Here is a 22,016-nt window from a genome sequence, read left to right on the forward strand (position 1 = left end):
TTTGCGACACTAGGGCAATAGTGAATACCGGCCATATTGCGGGCCATAGCCGCCACCTTCCTGTCAGCCGGATTCTTAAAGGTCAGGGATTCTTCAACCGGAATTCTGATTGCCTTGCTTAATCTGGAAACCTGAGGGTCCACCACTTAATAAGGGACTCCTCATAGGGGTATCGCCTAGCCAATCGCTTAGGGACCCCAAGGAGACACTTTGGTTGTCCCCACTCTTTAGTGACAATTCTGTCAAAATAGGCAGGAAAAGGAAACACATTTGCTGCTCTGGATGGCTTGGGAGTAAAGCTGCGTCCTTCATCTTTAAAGGTCTCATGCACAGATACAATCAGTGCGTCCACCAGCACCTTTTTGTGCGCGTTTGCAGATGTGAAGGAATCATCCTCACTATCTGAGTATTCCAGGAGCGTGGTTGCAGACCCAGCAAGGTGACCCACACCCGCGGCGGCCGAATCAGATTCAGGATCTGAGATGGGGAAGGTGGGGGCGCTTTTTGCTAGCCTGTCGCCCGAAAGCCACCTCCACCCGGAACACAAAGGACTCCAGGACCGCCGTCAGTGCATCGATTGATGGTTGGGACCCGGAGGACCCCTCGGCCTCAGAGAGGCGATCAGGTGGGGAGATGTGCTTCAAAGACTCCATGAGTCACCAGGGGGACACCACAAAAAGTGTAAAACACTGCAAAGGGACAACCACCACCGCGCTGGCAGCACCACCCAGTCGCCAGGCACAAGCACCAAGCGATCCTCAGCAGAGAGGAAGAGGACCCCACCAGACCCAGCAGAAACAGGCACCTGCACCCACCAGGATAAAAAGTGCTCCACCTGCAGCAATCAGGAAGTAAAAGATCCAGGAGTTAACACCAGGGGACGAGGGGCTCCCATCGCCAAAATTGCCGCCCACAGGGCTTCACTGTCATAGCCGCCGCAATTTTCAATGGAAAACCACCACTAAATTGCCGCTGGACTACACAAACATTGCTGCCGTGCATGGAGCACACAGGCTACAAGAAAATGGTGGCACAAGGCTCCCAGGGAGGATCCCTAGGCAGGACGGGGGGGCCCTAGCAGGAGCTCCCATCAGGTACAACTCCCCTCATCACAGCCGAGTTTGTACGGTAGCCGGCGGTGCACCCCCCCCGCCCATATAGCGCCCACCCCAGGAGGTGAACAGACCAACAGCCCCAGCATATGTGGAGGAGGGGTAGGTTGAGGGGGGAACAGCTAAAGGGGGTTGCCTGATGGGAAAGAGGGGAACCTGGGGGTCCGAGTGTCCCATTGAGGGGGCCACATCCATCTAAAAAACCCCCAGGGGGAGACCGCTTCTCACCATACCAGGAACCAGGCGGGCACTGCTCCAGAGAGAACCCCTTGCCATCGAAATAGGGGGGACTGTCGGCCAGGAGGAACGATGCAACTCGAGCTGAGACATATACGACCTTGCAAGGAGTTTAACTCGCAGGCCAGCCCCCATCCGGTGGGGCTATGTCATGGCCAACCTAGCACAGAGCTGAGGTCTGCTGGCGCTCGCTGGCCAGACTAGGGTGACCACTGGATCTAGTATATCCAGCCTGTCACCCAGTCCGGCAGTTGATTGTAGATCTCACAGGAATAAAATCCTGGAGAAAAAAAAAAAATCTAAAAATAAAAATTGCCACGACCAGAGATCCCAGCAAGGAACTAGGTCCTTACTCCTGACTAGGCAGAAAAAACTGAGTACCTGTAGCAGAGAGAGGGAGTATGCCCCCTGGAACTGCCCATAGGCGTAGCTAAACTTTTTTTCTGCCTAGTATCCTACTCCTGTAGGGGGCAGTATAACCCAATGGTTAAAAAGATCAGGAGCTGTGTCCATCAATGAACGAAAGAGAAACTGGAATTAATCTTTGTTTGACAGAAACCTCCCAGCTCAGAAACAGCCTACTTATGCAAGGGGAAATTGTTAACCAACACAACTATTCACAAAATATGGTAAATATGGTGTGCCAGTAGTTCAGATAGGACATGGGGGGACTCAAGATATTTGGAGCAAATAGGGTAAGCAGTAGCAAGCATATTTATAATTTCGTCTCCATAGAGATCTTCAGCCTCCTGGGTTTAGACACTGCTTGCTTGAGAGAGCACTATGGCAAAAGCCAACAGCTGACTATGAATTGGAAAAGAAGCCTTACAGTAGAATAGGTTTTGCATGTAATGTATGCATTGCTCATATGGTCAATACACACTGCATTAATGTTTCTAGTGAGGTGCGTAGTCTTTACAATATATCAAGCTGAATTAAATACATTTTCATTGTAAAATGTCATCAATAATGGTAATGTTGGTAACAAATGTTGCTTCTTAGTATTCACACATCATATTCAGCCTTTGCACCTACTCAGGTATTAAGCCTTTCAGATGTGCTGAAAACAGGTCATTGTTTACAGAGCAGGAGTCTAATTTTTTTTTATAGAGCTCAGTAGGGGTTTCTATCGAAGCCAGCTGTGTCTGCTGCGTGCCTTCTTTAGATAACTCATGGTGCTTTTGGAATCCTATATCGCTTTATACATATAACAAAGCTTGTGTACAAGTATATACCTTTTAAAAAAATATATATAAAATGCTTTGGAAACCTAAAAACCTACAATGAAACTGACTCAACACCTTTATAAAATTTCCCTTCAAACATGGGAGTTTGAAAAAAAGATGGTCACATACAGAACTTCTACTGAGTAATCTACAAAATTCTTTACCCATTACATTACCAAAAATAAAAACAAAAAAAAATGTACCCCATAAAGGACTTTAAAAACATAACTGAAAAAGATGTGCCCACTAGACATACTATACTTTAATGAAGCATTTCTATCTGATCTTGCAATGGGCATAGCATTTTATGAAAAGTTTTCCGATATACATCTCTATGAATTTGAAATAGAATTTGGTTTTTCCTTTGCCTAAAATTTCATTTGATACTATGTACAAAATAAAACAAAATAAACAAATGCAAACTTGGTGCCTGCATATCACTTACCCCTTCTGGACATAATCCACATTCTTCATTGGAAGAACTCTGGTCAACTCATTTAGTATAAGATCGGGATTTAATAAAGTTGTCATTGTTACGTTATAATGGGCCTGCAAAAAACACAGATATTTTGTATCACTCCATTACTTCTAAATAAGTGCTGACAAAAAAAAAAAAAAAAACACAACATGCATGTTATTTCAGGTTATTGTTATGTTATTTTACCCAAGATGCAATACTAGTATTTGCCCGCAGAGGCGTTGCAGGGAAAATACCAACTCAAGACCCCTTGTTCTGGTACAATGCAATACAGAACTACTACTTTAAATACCAAAGATTTCTCCAACACACTGACTGAACACTCCAAAGCCATGAAATTTAAGATATTGCTGTGGCAAGGGACTGTAATATTTAAAGTGAACCAGTCTGCGATCCTGGATGTTCAAAGTTGGTGACTCTGGTCAGGAATTCGACAAGCAGGGCTTAGGGCCCAAACTAAGAAAATAAAGTATTCATATCAAAGTACAAATAACTTCACTAATAAGAGAAAAAACTGCTGTAACAGCAAGAAGCCAATTAAATGAGCAGCAAATTACATTTTTGGGCTGTGTAAAAAATGCACCATACAAGTAATGTTTATTTTTTCACTTTTAAAATTACCATAGTTGGCTAAAGATTACACTAAAAAGGAATTTTTTAAATATTTGCATCAAATTTACAAATGTGCTGGAAAAAAAAAAAAATCATCAATAAATACATTTTTTAGAGCAGATAATTCTCTGTTTTTACCATCAATTTTTTAAATATACATCCATTCCAAAAAAAGTGGAATCACTCATTAAGGCTAAACTTCATGAGCAAATTCAATATAACACCAAGCAATTTACCACTCGTTGGCAAAAAGGGCAGCACACAAGAGTCACTGTTGCAAATAAGGCAATTGCCAACATGTTTTCCCCCAGTCTGAGTGGATAGTGAATGAGCAGCAGCTAAATACACTGCTCAAAAAAGTTAAAAGGAACACTTTGAAAACACAGCAGCTCTCAATGGGGAAAGTTATCATGCTTGATATCTATACTGATAAGGACATGGTATTGTGTGAGGAACGAAAGGATTTCACATTGTTTATGGAAATTAAAATTCTCAAAAAAATTCAAAAAACACCCCGAAAATCAAAGTGAAAAAATTATGCAGACGGCTAATCCATTTTGCTGATATTTCATTGCAGCAACTCAAAATAGTACTCTAGTACAATAGTAGTTTGTATAGCCCCCATGTGCTTGTATGCATGCCTGACAACATCGGGGCATGCTCCTAATGAGACAACAATGTGTCCTGGGGTATTTCCTCTCAGCTCTGAACCAGGGCATCACTGAGCTCCTAAACAGAGGTGCAAGCTGGCGGCGTCAGATGAATCAAAACATATTGGCCCAGAGGTGTGCTATTGGATTTGGGTCAGGCAAGCGTGGGGACCTTTCAATTGTATCAATGCCTTCATTCTCTAGGAACTGGCAGCATACTCCCGCCACATAAGGCCGGGCATTGTCGTGCACCAGGAGGAACCCAGGACCCACTGCACTAGCGAAGGGCTTGACAATGAGTCCAAAGATTTCATCCTGATTCCCAATGGCAGTGAGGGTGCAATTTTCTGGCCTGTAGAGATCTGTGCATCCCTCCATGGCTATGCCTCCCCAGACCATCGGTGACCCACAACCAAACCGGCCGTGCAGAACAATGTTACAGGCAGTATTAAATTATCTACGGCTTCTCCAGACCCTTTCACCTCTGTCACATGTGCTCAGGGTGAACCTGCTCTCATCTGGGAAAAGTACAGGGCGCCAGTGGCGAACCTGCCAATTCTGGTGTTCAATGGAAATGCTAATGGAGCTCAATAGTGCCAGGCAGTGAGCACAGAGCAAACTAGAGGACCTCAGGCCACCGTCATGAAGTCAGTTTCTGATTGTTTGATCAGACATTAACACCAGTGACCTGCTGTCAGTCATTTTGTAGGGCTCTGGCAGTGCTCATCCTGTTCCTCCTTGCACAAAGGAGCAGATACCGGTCCTGCCGACAGGTTAAGGACCATCTACGGCCCCGTCCAGCTCTCCTAGAGTAATGCTCCAAAAAAAACAAGGTGATACCACCCTTCTCCTGCGCTAGGAATCCAAGCTCCTCGACCACACTCCCCACGAACTCACAGCTGGCGTCTTGGATGGCTAAGGTCTTGCTGCTCAAAAAGGACTGGGGTAGTACAACGATACTAGAGGCAAACAGAAACAAAGAAAGGGCGCACCGACCTAGCGCATTATCCTCAATAGTAGCCTCGAAACGCGTCAGCCGTCATCTTATTGAATTATGGACTAACATTTGGACTATTCCCGACACTGGAGCAACTGAGCTTGTTATGATCATTTTTCACCTGTATTTGTGAGTAGCCATTTTATATGTTGCGTGAATAAATCCTATTATTGAGGATAATGCGCTAGGTCGGTGCGCCCTTTCTTTGTTTCTGTTTGCTCCTAGAGTAATGGCCTGTCTACTGGAATCTCCTTTATGCTCTTGTGCTGGGAGACACTGCAAACCTTCTGGCAATGATATGTATTGATGTGCCATCCTGGAGGAGTTGGACTGCTTGTGACAACTCTATGGGGTCCAGGTATCGCCTCATGCTACCAGTAGTGATACTGACCCTAGCCACAATGCAAAACTAGTGAAAAACAGCCAGAAAAGAGGAGTAGGGAACAAAATGTCAGTAGCCTCCACCTTTAAAACCATTCCCGTTTTGGGGGTTGTGTCGTTGTTGCCCATCTAGTGCACCTGTTAATTTCATTAACACCAAAACAGCTGAAACTGAACCACCCCCTGCACTACTTAACTGACCAGATCAATCTCCCAGGAGTTGAATTTACTTGATGATGTACTCCGATTAAAAAAAGTGTTCCTTTAATTTTTTTGAGCAGTGTATGATCTCTTCTATTGGCCAACTCTCTTCCTTTGGAAGCACTGTGCAGTTTAGTAGTCTGATGCTCCTATTAGCGGCCTATCCCTGTTTGCGTCTTGCTGCATAGGGGACTACAAGAAGCAAATATTATACCAAGCTGAGGAACAATCTAAAAAAAAAAAAAAAAACATCTTAATAGATAAAATCAAGTAATCTGTCTATAGATGTGCTATATATAAAATTGAATGAATTAAAATTATACCCTGAGTTTTCTGGGTCCATCTCTTGCACATCCTTTACGCTTGCTTGGTGTCAACATTGTAATGACTTTATCTAGTCCTCTTTCCAGACTCCCAAACACCTTTCCTCCTTTTTTCTTCTGAGCACTGTCAAGATGTGCTTGATTTAAATCCAAATCTACAGAGCGGCAACTATCAAAGTACAAACAATGAAAAAACATTAAAAGGCATTCAAGCCAGATTTTGTTGCCCTACACCACCACCTAGTGGATACTTGATGTGAAACACATTTAAGATAACCTTACAATGCAGCTTTATTGATCACTGAATTTTTTATACTTCTACATCTACGAATTACACTTTGGCAAATGTATTTACATTCCATACTTCTATGGCACAACATTAAGCCTAGATTCACACTGGTGCGGTGTGAGAAACCACATGTGATTTGGACAGGAATTGCACTGCATTCCTTTTCAAAATAAATGCAATTCTTTGCAATGTGATTTGACCCATTTATTTTGTGTAACATACATCGCACTGCATCAAAATCGAGCAGGACCCCTTTTTGTGCCGCACTAGATCGTCACACCCATGTGATCAGATTCGGGCAATCACACTGCATTTTGAAAGTGGTTCTTTTTTAAGACTTCAGATATAAATGCCCACAATTAGTTCAACACAGTACAATGTATAATGGCATATAAAAAGGAACAATCTGGCCAATAACTTATGGCTTTGTATCAATATTCAAATAAAGCGCCCCTGGAAAGGCTAGGTGACTGTTTCATTGTAACCCCTTGTAGCCTTGCCAATCAGAAGTCCTAGGTTTTTCTAACGTAAAACAAGGATTCAGGAGATGGAGGGAAGTGAGAAAGGGTGTAGGGATAATACTATCATAGGTAGAGGGTCCCCTTGGGGCAACATGAGAGGTTAATGAACAACCAGTGGGAAGGGAATGGAGGGGTAATAGGATAAGGGGTCGAATGTAGAAGGAAGCGCCAACTAGTTAGCTGTTGGAAAAAGGAAGGGGCGGGCAAGACCCTAAACACGTCAGATGTGGCGTATTATAAAAGGGCAGTCAAAGCATACCCTCTACTCAGAGGCAAATAATGTATTCTGGAGAGCACACCAATTCCAGCCAGTAGAATCATCTATGCCTGAAGGCTTTCAAATTTCCCTTCAACACTGAGGCAAGATCTTCCAAATATTGAATTCTGAAAAACCATTGCATTAATCTTGGAGAGTTCAACAGAAGCTATAATTTTGGGATACAAACTTCGGCTGCATTGATCAGGTGTATAAACGGGGGCTGCGTTGATCAGGTGTATAAACGGCAGAGTTTTTGTAGGTTTTGCAAAGGATTGTGTAATGGAGGAAAAATGGGATTTTTGTCTTACCGTAAAATCCTTTTCTCTGAAGTTCATTGACTGATACAGTCTTCTGTTCCCAATAGCAGTAGGGTTATGATCCCCCCTACAGGAGTAGGACACTAGGCAGAAAAAAAAGTTCTGGCTATGGGCAGTCCCCGGGGTGTACCCTCTCTCCCTGCTATAGGATGTCAATTTTGTATCAAAGCAGTGTCAGAAAAGAATACCAACCCAACTCAATAATAGAGGGGCGGGTACTGTGTTGGTCAATGAATGATAGAGAAAATGGGATTGTTGTCTTACCGTAAAATCCTTTTCTCGGAAGTTCGTCAACGGATGCAGTCTTCTGTCCTCAATAGCAGTAGGGACGTCCCAAAGCACTGCCATAAAACGTGAGGGGTGGGAACAGCAGAAAATAATTCCCCAAGGCTGAACCACAGCCAACCAACATAGACTTATCAGAACAACAAGATGAGATCCACCTGAAAAAAAAAACCCTCAAGGGAGACTAAAAACGGCAGCCTGCATAACTCTGCGGCCAAAAGAAGCATCAGCAGATGCCAGCACATCCACCTTATAAAACATTTTGAAAGTATGAACAAGATGACCAGGTAGCCGCCTTGCAAACCTGAACCACAGATGCCTGATGGCGAAAAGCCCAGGAAGCACTAAGCGCCCAAGTAGAGTGCGCCTTAACAGGGAAAAGATTAAACCTGACATTTAATTGAATAAGCCTGCACAACTGTCTGTCTGATACATCAGGAAATAGTCGCAACAGATGCAGGCAGCCCTTTCTTTAGTCCATCCCTGAGAACAAAGAGCGAATCTGACTTTCAAAAAGACTCAGTAGTCGCCAAGTACACCCCGATTGCCTGAACCACATCCAAAGTATGCAATGCAAATTCCTTAGGATGTTCGGCTTAGGACACATGGAGGGTAACACAATATCCTCATTTAAATAGACTGGAAACCACGTTCGGAAGGAAGGAGGAATCCGGGCGAAGCACCACTTTATCCCTGTGAACCACCAGATAGGGAAAATGACAGGACAATGCTGCCAGTTTTGACACCCTGCACGCAGAAGTAATAGCCACCAAGGCCACCTTCTGAGATAAAGTAAGCAGGGGAATCTCCCGAATATTTTCAAAGGGAGGTTTCTGGAGAACTGACAGCACCAAATTAAGATCCCAACACCGAGTAAGAGCGAGAGGGAAACCCAAGATACTCACACCACGCAATATACGACTTCCAAGTGCGATGATCGATCTTTCTAGAAGTCGCTTTTCTTGCTTTAAGCCGAGTGGGAATTTACAGAAGCATACAATCTCTTGTCCTTCAGCACCTGGCTTTCAACAGCCAAGCCATCAAAGCCAGCGACCATAAGGCAGGATTGAAGATTGGTCCTTGAGACATAAGATCCTCCCTGAGAGAAGTCTCCAAAGAACGTCTGCGACTAGCCTGACCAGGTCAGCGTACCAAGGCCGGCGAGGCCATTCTGGAGCCACAAGGATAACCAGAATCCCTTCCCCCTCTATCCTCTAAAGAAGTTTCGGCAGCAACTTGAGCGAAGGAAAAGCATACATCAGCCGATACTTACCCCACGGAGCCACCAACGTGTCTGTGGCGTCTGCCAGAGGGTCCCGAGAGTGGGCCACAAACCTCTGCCCTTTCCTGTTGCTCCGAGATGCCAACAGATCTACGTCTGGAGTGCCCCAACGAAGGCACAACTTCTGGAACACCTCCGGATGAAGAGACCATTCCCCTGGAGCCAAGGTCTGCCAACTGAGGTAATCTGCCTGCCAATTTTCCACTCCTGGAATGTGAATGGCGGAGAGGAGAGAGGCCCACTAAAGGATGCCTGCCACCTCCAAGGCTGCAAGGACACTTCTGGTGCCCCCTTGGTGATTGACATAAGCCACAGCAGTGGCATTGTCCGATTGAATGTGCACTGGACAACCCCAAAGGTGCTCCCGTCCAGTGGATTAGGCAAAGTCTGAATGCTCTCAGCTCCAGAACATTGATCGATAACCTGGATTCCTCCAGAGACTAGACCCCTTGAGCAGAAAGCTTGTTAAGAAAACATCCCCACCCGGACAGACTGGCATCCATGGTGATCACTGTCCAATATATGGGGAGGAAGGATTATCCTTGTTTGAGCGTCAGGGACCGAAGCCACCATAACAGGGACCCCCTAGTCACCTGGCTCAACTAGATCAGATTGTCCAGAGAACTGGGATCTTTGTTCCATTTGAGAAGAATTTCCTTCTGGAGTATACTCATGTGAAATTGAGCGTAAGGCACCACCTCAAAGGACGACACCAACAGTCCAAAAACTCTCATGCAAGTCCAAAGGGACGACCAATTTGCTGGACAGCTATAGCTGAATTGCAGACTGGAGTTTTTGAAGTTTGTCCGGAGGAAGAAACACCCTGGCTGAGGGCGAGTCGAAAGTCAGGCCCAGCCTTGTGGAAGGAAAGAGGGATGACTTCTGGAGATTGACAATCCATCCAAACTTCTCCAGAATTCTCATGGTGATCTCCAAGTTTGTCACCAGCGCCGTGGGAGACTCCGCATGGAGAAGCAGATAGTCCAGGTAACCCAGGTCCGATATCCCCCCACTGGCGTAATAAAGCCAGGACAGGAGCCAACACCTTTGTGAAGACCCGAGGAGCAGAGGCCAGACCAAAGGGTAACGCAACAAACTGATAGTGATCCTCTCCCATGGCAAAAACGCAGAAACCATGGATGTCTTGCACATATTGGGATGTGAAGATGGGCATCTTTGATGTCTATGAAGGCCAGGAAATCCCCCTGGTGTAGGGAGGCCACCATTGTGCGAATGGATTCCATCTTGAATTTTTGAACTTGCACAAATTCAGTGCCTTCAGGTCCAGAATTGGACGCACCTTGTCCTCCCTCCTGGGGACTGTAAACAGGTTTGAGTAAAAGCCCTAAAAATGTTCCGAGAACGGAACTGGAACGATTACTCCTGGTTGTACCAGGTCCTGTACAGCCCCAAAGAGAGCCTGTAAGCGATCCGGGGACAGTCACACATTGGAAGGGAAAAACCTTATCAGAGGGACAGATCGAAACTCGATCTTGTAGATAGGCCGTATGACATCCTTTATCACTCGTCCCTGAGGGACGAAAAAAACTTTATGTGCTGAAAAGGAGGGGCCCCTGTCTGCAACGAGGGTCCTTACCCTTGTTAGCCTGTGGAAGAAAGGTACTCTTACCCCTTGTAATACCTTTAACCCCCCCCCTAAGACCTTTAATAAGGTCATCAAGGGTAGCCCCAAACAGGCGAACGCCCTGAAAGGGTAACTCAGTTAAAGCCTTAGAAGTCTGATCCGCAGACCAGCGCTTTAGCCAAAGCATATGCCGGAGGACCACTGCCGACAACAACAGTCGCGCCAATATTGGAGCTGCATCCAGCGAGGCATCGCAAACAAAATGCAGCCCCTGGATCGACTAGTTTGATAGCTCCTTAAAGGCAGGGGGAAGTTGTACTCCCTCAAGGTCACGGCGTAGTAACTTAGCCCATTCAATCAAAGTTTGTGACACAAGGGCAATAGTAAACACCGGTCTGAGCGCCAGGGAGTACATATTGCAGGCCACAGACTCACCCTTTCTATCCGCCGGACCCTTAATAGATGGGGAATCCTCCACTGGAATCATGGTAGCTTTATTCAGTCTGGAGACCGGAGGGTCCACCGTAGGTGGCACAGTCCACTTCTTAACAATGGACTGTTCAAAGGGGTAGCACCTAGCAATCCGCTTAGACACCCCAGGGGGACACTTTGGGCGGTCCCACACTTTTTAGACAATGTGGTCCAAATACGCGGGAAGGGGGAAAACCTTAAAGCGGTTGTATCCCGCTTTTTGACACTTTTACCTACAGGTAAGCCTATAATAAGGCTTACCTGTAGGTACAAATAATATCTCCTAAACCAGCACGGTTTAGGAGATATTTACACTGCATGCAGCCGCTCGCGCGAGCGGTGCATGCGCTCTGAAGGTCCGGGGGGACCTTCAATTAAGTTGCCGGGAGCTTGCCGGAAAATTCACTCCCGCGCGCATGCGCCGGAGTGACGTCATCGCGGCTCCGGCCAATCAGCGCGCTGGAGCCGTCTCTTCCGGCCAATCAGCGCGCCGGAGCCGCCGAACCCGGAAGAGACGACGAGGGATCATGGCAGCGCCCGCATCGATGTCCGGGGGTCCGTGTCGGGGCTTCGTTTTAAGGTAAGTTAAACATAATGGGCTAGTATGCGATGCATACTAGCTCATTATGCCTTTGTCTTGCAGGTTTTTTTTTTTTTTTTTTTATAGGGTTTACAACCGCTTTAACCGCTTCCTCCATTTTCAGGGTCTCATGCACAGATACAACCAGTGCATCCACCAGCGCCTTCTCTTACGCGGTGGCGGAGAGAGAGGGGTCATCCTCACTATCAGAGGAGACAGGGCACGAGGCAGTAGACCCGGCAGGGAGACCCACATCTGCGGTGGCTGAATCAGATTCGGAATCTGACACATCAGATGGAGGCAGGGGTAGGAAAGGGAGTTTTTTGGCACCCCATCCTTTACAGGCCACCTTCACCCGGGACACAAAGTATTCCAAGACTGCCGACAGCGCATCTATAGATAGCTGGGATGCTGAAGGCCCTGCGGCCTCCTTGAGGGCGTCAGATGGGGAAAAAAGTTCCGCAGGGTCCATGTTGCACCAGGGAAACCCCGCAGCAAAAAGTAAAACATTTTTTTTAAATGTCCCTCTGCGTTACAGCGCCCCCAAGAGGTCAGGCGCACAGAGACCCCCCAGCAGAGAGAGAGACCCTCTTACTCACCACCCCACCAAAGATGTACCAGGAAGGCCCAGAACGTCTGCACAGCACGTGTCTGCAGCGATCTTGATCCTCATAGAAAAACATGTGTCAGCACTAGGGTAAAGGGAGGGGCTCCACCACCACCACAAAATACGCCTCTAGGGACTCCAAGAACATGGCCGCTATTGATTTACAATGGAATCCACCGCAAAATGGCTGTGCGGGGTGTACCAAGATGGCCACTGATCTCCTCAGCACATGTAGGCTACAAGAAAATGGCAGCATGCTATGGAGCTTTTATGGAGCTTTTAGGGACCCTCGAGGGGACTCCCCAGCCTCCTGGACGGGATAGACAGGAAGGGGGCCCTGGGAGAAACCAGTAAATCCTCCCCCGCACAATGGATCACACCCCCCCCCCCCACCGGTAGCCTACGCCCGGTCCCATCCCCCAGGAGTAGCTCCAATCGCCCCAGTAGTGAGTGGGGGGAGGGGCGTGGCAGGACAGTGGGGAACCCTGGAACGTGAGGGTCCAACTGGCCCAAGGAGGGGCCTGCGTCCCCCCCCCGAAAACCCACCAGGGGAAGAGGGAGAAACAGTTTACTCACCATATCAGGAAAAGGCGGGCGCCATCTCCTGACAAAACCCCTCGCTGCTGAAGTGGGGGGGCTGTCGGCCAATAGGAACGCTGCGACTCGGGCCTAGACCCGGTCGTATGCAACCTGGCAAGACATTTAACTCACAGGGCCAGTCCCCGTCCGGTGGGACTATGTCACGCCCGACCTTGCACGGAGCTGTGGCCTGCGCACGCTAGCCGACTGGGGTGACCACTGGATCTATATATCCAGCCCGTCGCCTAGATCTGGCATAGATGCTTGTAGATCTCATGGGGAAAAAAAAAAATCAGGTGAAAAAAAACCCAACTAGAATAAAACTAGCTAGAAAAAAAAAAAAACCTTTTGCCAGGACCAGAGATCCCAGCGAGAAACTAGGTCCTTACTCCTAACTAGGCAGATTAAAAAAACTGACATCCTATAGCAGGGAGAGAGGGTATACCCCTGGGAATGCCCATAGGCATAGCCAGAACTTTTTTCTGGCTAGTTTCCTACTCCTGTAGGAGGCAGCATAACCCTACTGCTACTGAGAACAGAAGACTGCGTCTGTCAATGAACGATAGAGAAAAGGCTGGATCAGGAGGTACATTGAAGCCCATACATTTCTGGACTATCAATTGGACAGATGCCCGAAACCCATCTGGTTTAGTACAACACCAGTGGTAAGTATGTGAAAAATTCCGCACTAAAAAATATTACTAAACTTTGAAAATGTTAACTAGCAGCAGCACATAGAAATCATAGAAAAAAACTCCCATATAGTATCTAATAGTACTATGTGCTGCGCTGAACTAATAAACATAAAATTGTGATTAAAGTGTTGCAAATTGTGACATTTGTGCAAAGAAAAATGGATATAGGAATTGCAATTGCAACAATCAAAATATAAATATAGTGAAGTAAAAATCCCATAAAACATATAGTGTCCAATATATGTAAAACAACCAAGTCCATGCAATGAAGAATGGAAAGGAAAACGGGTGTCCAAACGAAAATCCTCAGTGATGTAATAAAGTAAATGCATTAAAGGATTCAAGCCACAAGTCCCAATAGATAATGTAGCTATCAAATCCACAAGCAATGTTGAAGTTGGAGACCCCAATGTGCAGGTCACCATGAAATTTTATAAGATGGCAGCTTACCAGATCAAAAGGGTCACCCAAATTAATGAGTAAACCTATATGAGCTTTTGGATGGTAATACCAGGAACGGCCACAGGGTGTAACCTGACCGGACAATTCAGATCAGGTATTCATATAACATGTATAAAGAAATCGATGACAGGGACATAGCGTAATTCCATAAAATACAATCCGTTTACTTAGTTTAAAAATGTAAAACTCACATTTTGGAGGAGTATCACAGGCATGAAAAGCAATGAGCCAACGTCTTAGAAGAGAACGAACACCTCCTGAAGCTTGGCAGATCGTTAAAACCGGCTGTTGGGGGCGTGGTAGCGCCCCTGGCGTCAAGCATATGACAAAACCGGTCGGTGAGTCAGACGTGACGCTACCACGCCCCCAACAGCCGGCTTCCACGATCTGCCAAGCTTCAGGAGATGTTCGTTCGCCAAGACGTTGGCTCATTGCTTTTCATGCCTGTGATACTCATCCAAAATGTGAGTTTGGCATTTTTAAACTAAATAAAACGGATTGTATTTTATGGAATTACGCTATGTCCCTGTCATCGATTTCTTTATACATGTTATATGGATACCTGATCTGAATTGTCCAGTGAAGTGACACCCTGTGGCCGTTCCTGGTATTACCATCCAAAAGCTCATATAGGTTTACAAATTAATTTGGGTGACCCTTTTGATCTGGTAAGCTGCCACCTTATAAAATTTCATGGTGACCTGCAAATTGGTGTCTCTTCAACTTCAACATTGCTTGTGGATTTGATAGCTACATTATCTATTGGGACTTGTGGCTTCTTGAATCTTTTATTGAATTTACTTTATTACATCACTGAGGATTTTCGTTTGGACACAGTTTTCCTTTCCATTCTTCATTGCATGGACTTGGTTGTTTTACATATATTGGACACTATATATGTTTTATGGGATTTTTACTTCACTATATTTTGATTGTTGCAATTGCAATTCCTATATCCATTTTTCTTTGCACAAATGTCACAATTTGCGACACTTTAATTACAATTTAATGTTTATTAGTTCAGCGCAGCACATATTACTATTAATTAGTTCAACACCAGATGAAAACAAGTGATCGACCGATATCGTTTTTTTACCGCCGATACCGATATTTTGGTCATCTGATATCGGCCGATATTTTCAGACATTAAAACATTTTTTTTTTTCAATGTCTACAGGTACTGTGGTGGAGGGATCTGGGGGTCTAAAAGACCCCAAACCCCTCCTCTGGACGTAAAAGCATTCAAAAAACACCAAGTTTGGCTGTTTTGAATGCTGTAAGTTTATGAATTCGTCGCCGCCAGTACCCGGAAGTGATGTCATGACATCACTTCCGGGTACGCTGCGGCGCCAAATTCAAAGAAATGTTGACCCGGGTCAGACGGCGGCGGTGAAGGTAGGATTCCGGGGTCTCCAGGTGGGACGGGAGGACCCGGGCGAGCCGCGGAAGGCGGCGGGACGTCTCCCCCCCCGCTCCTTGGAATGACAGCCAAGCGGCTTCTCAGCCGCATCGGTTGTCATTACAAGACAGCCGACCGTCGGCTATGGACGCCGGTACCGGAGTGATGCCTCTAGTCGCAGGCATCACCCCGGTACAAGCGCTTTCCCTGAAATATCGGTAAATCGAAAGCCGATTACGATATATCGGGGAAAGTGCAGATCGGCAAGCGTTATATCGGTGTTGCCGATAATCGGTCGATCTCTAGTAAAAAGTAATTCTCATTGCCAGACCTCTAGCAAGAAATCGGGGAGAGATGAATAGTACTGACGGAGAAGAGTTGGTACTCTGTACCAGAGGGTTATCCCGGTATTTCCGGTTTCCTGATAGTGGTTACTAATTGAGGATTTGTGTATGAAGTATAGCATTCTGTCTATTTCAGCAGGAGAGAAGGAGGAGACACAAAGGTCTTCCATTTCGAGATGGGAGTTTTTTTTTTTTCTGCATTAGGGGTGATCGTACAGCATAAAACATAAATAAATAGTATGTCTAGCAGTTATGCATTACTTTTCTAACAGAGTCACAGGACAGTTAGGAGCCATAGATCGCGGTAGAGATGACAGGAAGTTGTGTAACTGTAGGGTGCACCAGGAATCCAAAGGGGCATACGTCAGTTCACTGGTCATTTCTGGACTAGAAGGTCTCAAGGACGGTTTCTCGAAATGGAGAACAGAATATTCTGGTTTACATAAAACTATAAAAAAATTGAGATCTCTCAGGCCTGGGTAGAATTTCAAATAGGCAGCCCAAACATGAACACTAAGATTATAATAATTGGATCACAGTGATTATTCAAACAAATATCTAAACAGACAAACACTTTTTGGATCTGTGCACTGTGGTGTGCTTTGTTCAGCATTAATGACACTGCAACACACCACATATGATGCTTTATCTTAACACATAACCAAAAGTTTTGCATCTTCTAAAACCTTGGTCAGCCAGAAACTCCTCCAATGTGTAAATCTTTGTTTTACTATCAGTTTGTTACTAGGACTGGAGTTCTGGGCCACACCAGTACTCACAGCCTGTTCATTAAAAGAAGTCTTAAAAGCGTTAGACAATTTTTTACAATTAAAATAAACAGGTTCTACTCATCTGCTCTGAGTAGTGGTATTGCACAGTTTCACCCAAACCTCTTCTTCTGGGGTTCCCCACCAGCACGCTCTGCTCCTCCCCTTGTGTGTGCTTGCTATGGGGGGCAAGTGGTTTCTATGGTGGCAGATGTGCGGACTAGTTTCCAAGCCAGGCTGTGTGTGTGTGTCTATAGACAGAGTGTAGCTGGAACCCGCAGTGTAGCAATGACTCCCACTGCTGCCTCTATACTTGTGAGAAAGATATCAATACTGCTCTTGGAAAAAAGAGGATGTGGAGAAGGGGTTTGGTGGTTGGGCTTAACCACTTCCCGCCCGCCCTATTACAGAATGACGGCGGGAATGTGGTTGTGTTATCCTGACCGGACGTCATATGACGGCGGCAGGATAACACAGCTCTGGGCTCCCCCCAGGGGCGCGCAGAGCGGCGATCGGTGATGCGAGGTGTCAGTCTGACACCCTGCATCTCCGATCTCGGTAAAGAGCCTCTGACGGAGGCTCTTTACCGTGTGATCAGCCGTGTCCAATCATGGCTGGTCACATAGTAAAACAGGAACAGCCGTTGATCGGCTTTCCTTCGTTCGTGCCTGACAAAGTAAAAGGAGCGCCGATCGGCGGCTCCCCTGACAGGGGGGGGGGGGGGGGGGGTCGGCACTGGTAATCAGATCCACCAGTGATGCCCACTATGACCCCAGGGATGCCCACCATGACCCCAGGGATGCCCACTATGGCCACCAGGGATGGCAATCAGGGCTCAGGGAGCCCCCCATTGCCCTCCCCATCAGTGCTGCCCACAAGTGCCCATCATTGCCATCCTTTAGTGTCGCCCACCAGTGCCCATTATTGCCCACCAGTGCCGCCTATCAGTGCCCATCAGTGCCGCTCCATCAGTGCCGCCTATCAGTGCCGCCTATCAGTGCCCGTCAGTGCCACCTATCAGTGCCCATCAGTGCCACCTATCAGTGTCCATCAGTGCCGCCTATCAGTGCCGCCTATCAGTGCCCACCAATGCTGCATATCTCTTCTCTGACCTCTTGGGAGCATCCATCTACAACACCTTGTCTGAAATGACCTTCCCTTGAAAATATGATTTGGGGTGCACTTGGCTCCTGACGAGTGGATTGTATCCACGAAACGCGTCGAGTCTAATATGGATGCACTCCTTACCAATATTAACATGTTACCTTTTTTAATGTTTTTATCAATGATCTACTTTTCTCATTGTGTATTTCTTGAGTTATGACTTGGTATTTACGATGCCTTTTATTACATTGGGATTGTGCTATTTCACACATGTATTGTTGATGTTACCTGTATCAATGTGTTTATGCTATATATGCTATTTTTTCATGACATACATTAAAACCTGTATCTTTATACAATTGCATTTTTTATTGTGACCACCGACTCCGCGCACCTCATCTAAAGTCCCATTTTTGTCCCCCCCTTTCCCGTTTTACCTTATCAATACCTATATAGGGCATCGGCTTTTCTATAAACTATTTTACATTGATGCTATGTCATGTATTTTTATTTTTTATATATAAATTATACCACATTATATAGATTCTACCAACATGCCGATCCCCTGAATTATCCCTTTTATCCCCCTTCTTACCCTTCATATCCCCCTTCCCCCCTCATACAATGAACAGGGATGGAGACGGCTAGCCTTGGGCAGGCACCCCCTTCATTTAAATTCCCAACTGTCTTTGTCCTGTGTCTTGGTATATATTTTTTGAATCCTGCATATCTGTGCCGCATATCAGTGCCGCATATCAGTGCCGCCCCATCAGTGCCGCCCCATCAGTGCCACCCCATCAGTGCCTGTCAGTGCAGTCTCATCAGGGCTCATCAGTGCAGGAAAAAACCTATTTACAAAATTGTATAACAAAATTTTTTTTTTTTTTCAAACTTTTCGGTCTTTTTTTATTTGTTTAGAAAAAAGGAAAAAACCCACAGGTGATCAAATACCACCAAAAGAAAGCTCTATTTGTCTATTTTGTAAAAATGACATAAATTTGGTGTAGGTACAGTGTTGCATGACCGTGCAATTGTCATTCAAAATGCAACAGCGCTAAAAGGGGAAAATTGGCCTGGGCAGGAAGGGAGGGAAGTGCCCTGTATTGAAGTGGTTAAGGAGCTGAATCTGGAAGGTTTTTCATGCATTAATGCACAGAGAAACTTATTAAGGAGGGTGCATAGATGTATTTTCTGGCTGAAGAGACATTAAATCATTTTTTTGCATGAAATATTGGCAAAGGTCCAAACTTAGTGTAATAGACCTACTAGACCTAATAGACCCAAGAAAAACTAAAACTCAGCAGAGGATTGGAAACTATGTAAAAGTTTAGTGTGGAATAATAAATAGAAAACCCAATTTAAAAAGTAGGTACGCTTTTATTGGTCTATTTTTGAGAATGAAAAGCATGCAATCACTTACCGCCTTTCAGGACTTATTACACCTGTTGTAATGTCATCATTCACCAGAAGAGGTTTTTTGGTGGGAGTGTCTTTAGTACAGCAGCTTTTGTCTGTATGGGCATAGAAAAACCAATAATTGGATTTTTGTCTTACCGTAAAAATCCTTTTCTCTGATGTTCATTGATGGACACAGCTCCAGAATCTTCTTGACCATTTGGTTATGCTGTCCCCTACAGGAGTAGGACACTAGGCACAAAAAAAAAAAAAAAACTACCACGCCTATGGAGCAGTTCCAGGGGATATACACCCCCTCCCTGCTATAGGCACTTAGTTTTGAAAGCAGTGTCAGACAAAATATAACCCAACTCAATAGAGGGTGGGTGCTGTGTCGGTCAATGAACATCAGAGAAAAGGATTTTAAGGAAAGACAAAAATCCAATTTTCTCTTTCGTTCATTGACGAACACAGCTCCAGAATCTTCTTGACCATTGGGATGTCCTAAAGCAGTGTCAAACATGAGGGGTGGGAAAACAGCAGAAAAAATTCCCAAAAGGCTAAACGTAGCCAACCAGGCAACGTGGAGCTCAACCTGGAACCACAGGAGCTCACCTGAAAAACATACACCCTCAAAGAGGACTAGTCCTCTCAAAACCCAAACCTTGTGGCCAAAATCGGCATCCACAGATGCCAGCACATCTTTGTAAAATTTTGTGAAAGTGTGCACAGAGAACAGGTGGCCGCCTTGCAAACCTGCATCATTGATGTCTGATGGCGGAAGGCCCAGGAGGCACTAAGCGCCCACGTAGAATGTGCCTTAACAGGGAAAGGAGGAACCTGATTGAACTCTTGATTGAATAGGCCTGCACTACCGTCTGTCTGATCCATCTGGAAATGGTCGAGGCAGATGCGGCCAACCCCTTGCGAGGTCCATCCGTAAGGACAAAGAGTGAGTCTAATTGCCTAAATGACTCAGTTGCCGCCAGGTAAACCCTGATCGCCCGAACCACATCCGGAGAATCATCAATAAAGAATTTACCGAAGTGATAGGGTTTTTAAGGTGTCAGAAACAAACCAGTGTCAATTTATAAAATTATTCAATTTTTATAAAAAAAAAAAAAATCTTAAAAAAGCAGTTTTTTTTCCCTCGACGCGTTTCTTTATACATACATAGCTTCTTCAGGAGTTTAGTCTGGTTATTGATCATGTACAATTTTTTAGGTCTGCAGAAAGGACATCTAGGCCCATTTAATCAGTGTGCATATAACAAAATTTGCAAAGAAATAGAACTACGTGGGAGACACTTAGGATTTGTCTAAAAAGTGCTTGTGGGTGGATATCAGTATACCACAAGAGACAATAGGATCCAGAGTTTAAGAAACCCATGACATCTAGGGGGGGCTAGTGAAGAAAGTGGACACTTTAGGTGTGTTGAGATTGCAAGATGCTCTGCTATCCATGAAGAGGGAATGTGTTCACTTTATTATATAAATTCCTTGTAAGCTACAATGCCTTATAGCAGTGGTTCTTAACTCCGGTCCTCAGGACCCACTAACAGGCCAGGTTTGCAAGATAACTGAAATACATCCAAGGTGATATAATTTGCTCAGTAATTGCAGTACTCTAGTCTGCATCTCCCCAAGGTAATACTTAAAATCTTGCCTGTTAGTGGGTCCTGAGGACTGGAGTTGAGAACCACTGCCTTATAGGATCTATGGCTTTCCTACAACATAGGTTTCCTAAACTCTGGGTCCTATTGTCCCCTTGTGGTATACTGATATCCACCCACAAAAACTTTTTAGACAAATCCTAAGTGTCTCCTACATAGTTCTAGTTCTTGGAAATTTTGGTATATACACACTGATTAAATGGGCCTATATGTCCTTTCTGTGGACCTAAAAATTTTACATGAGCAATACCCAGACTAATCTCCTGAAGAAGCTATGCATGCATAGCGAAACATGTCGAGGAATGACTAGATTTTTTGCTTTACTGTCATGTTAAAAGGAAAACTGCTTTTTAAAGATTGTTTAACATTTATACAATAAAAATTGAATATTTTTATAAAATTGACACTGGTTTGTTTCTATGGCACTCTTAAAAACCCTATAAATTCTTTACTGATGGTAATCTTTTCAGGGTGTCGTGCAATTGACTTCTGGCACATCTATATGTTTAAACGTATTCAGAGAATGCAAGGCAATCTCCTTAGGATGCTTAGATTTGGGACACAGGGAAGGCCACACAATGTCTTCATTCAGATGGAAACCAGAGACAATCTTAGGAAGGAATGGCTGACAAGGGCGAAGCACCACTTTATCTCTGTGAACCACCAAGTAAAGGCCAAGACAAAGCAGCCAGCTCCGACACCCTTCGTGCAGAAGTAATAGCCACCAAGAAGGCTACATTCTGGGACAATGTAAGCAGAGGAATCTCACAAATATTTTCGAAAGGCAGTTTCTGAAGAACCAACAGTACCAAGTTGAGATCCCATGGGAGCAACAGAGACAACACTGGGGGAGCCAAGCGGCGAACCTCCTGAGCCAATTTGTGAACCAAAGAATGCGTGGCCAAAACGACATTGAAAGAAAAAAATCGCCAAGGCCAAAACCTGGCCAATGATGGTACCCAAGGCCAGGGCGCTGTTCCACATTTCTTTGGAGGAACACCAAAATCCGAGCCACCGAAAGGGAACAGGGGGAAACCCCCAGACACTCACACCATGCAATGTACAACTTCCAGACACAATGGTAAATCTTCCTAGAGGTAGATTTTCTAGCTTTTAACAGAGTGGGGATCACCAAACCAGACAACCCCCTATCCTTCAGCACCTGGATTTCAACAGCCAAGCAGGA

The 22,016-nt window shown here is 45.3% G+C and overlaps 1 protein-coding gene across 1 annotated transcript in view; it reads right to left on the minus strand.

The window, feature by feature from the left end:
* Nucleotides 1-22,016, minus strand: part of MELK (maternal embryonic leucine zipper kinase) — a gene marked incomplete at its 5' end in the record, with an annotated part of 116,699 nt that overhangs the window by 5,136 nt on the left and 89,547 nt on the right. The window contains 3 exons of the mRNA XM_082246439.1: nucleotides 3,021-3,124; nucleotides 6,218-6,386; nucleotides 19,184-19,274. Coding sequence (XP_082102565.1) covers nucleotides 3,021-3,124; nucleotides 6,218-6,386; nucleotides 19,184-19,274 — 364 coding nt within the window. The remainder of the gene's footprint in view (nucleotides 1-3,020; nucleotides 3,125-6,217; nucleotides 6,387-19,183; nucleotides 19,275-22,016) is intronic.

Source organism: Pelophylax lessonae (assembly GCF_965119305.1).
Source record: "Pelophylax lessonae genome assembly, chromosome: 1".
NCBI lineage: Eukaryota > Metazoa > Chordata > Amphibia > Anura > Ranidae > Pelophylax > Pelophylax lessonae.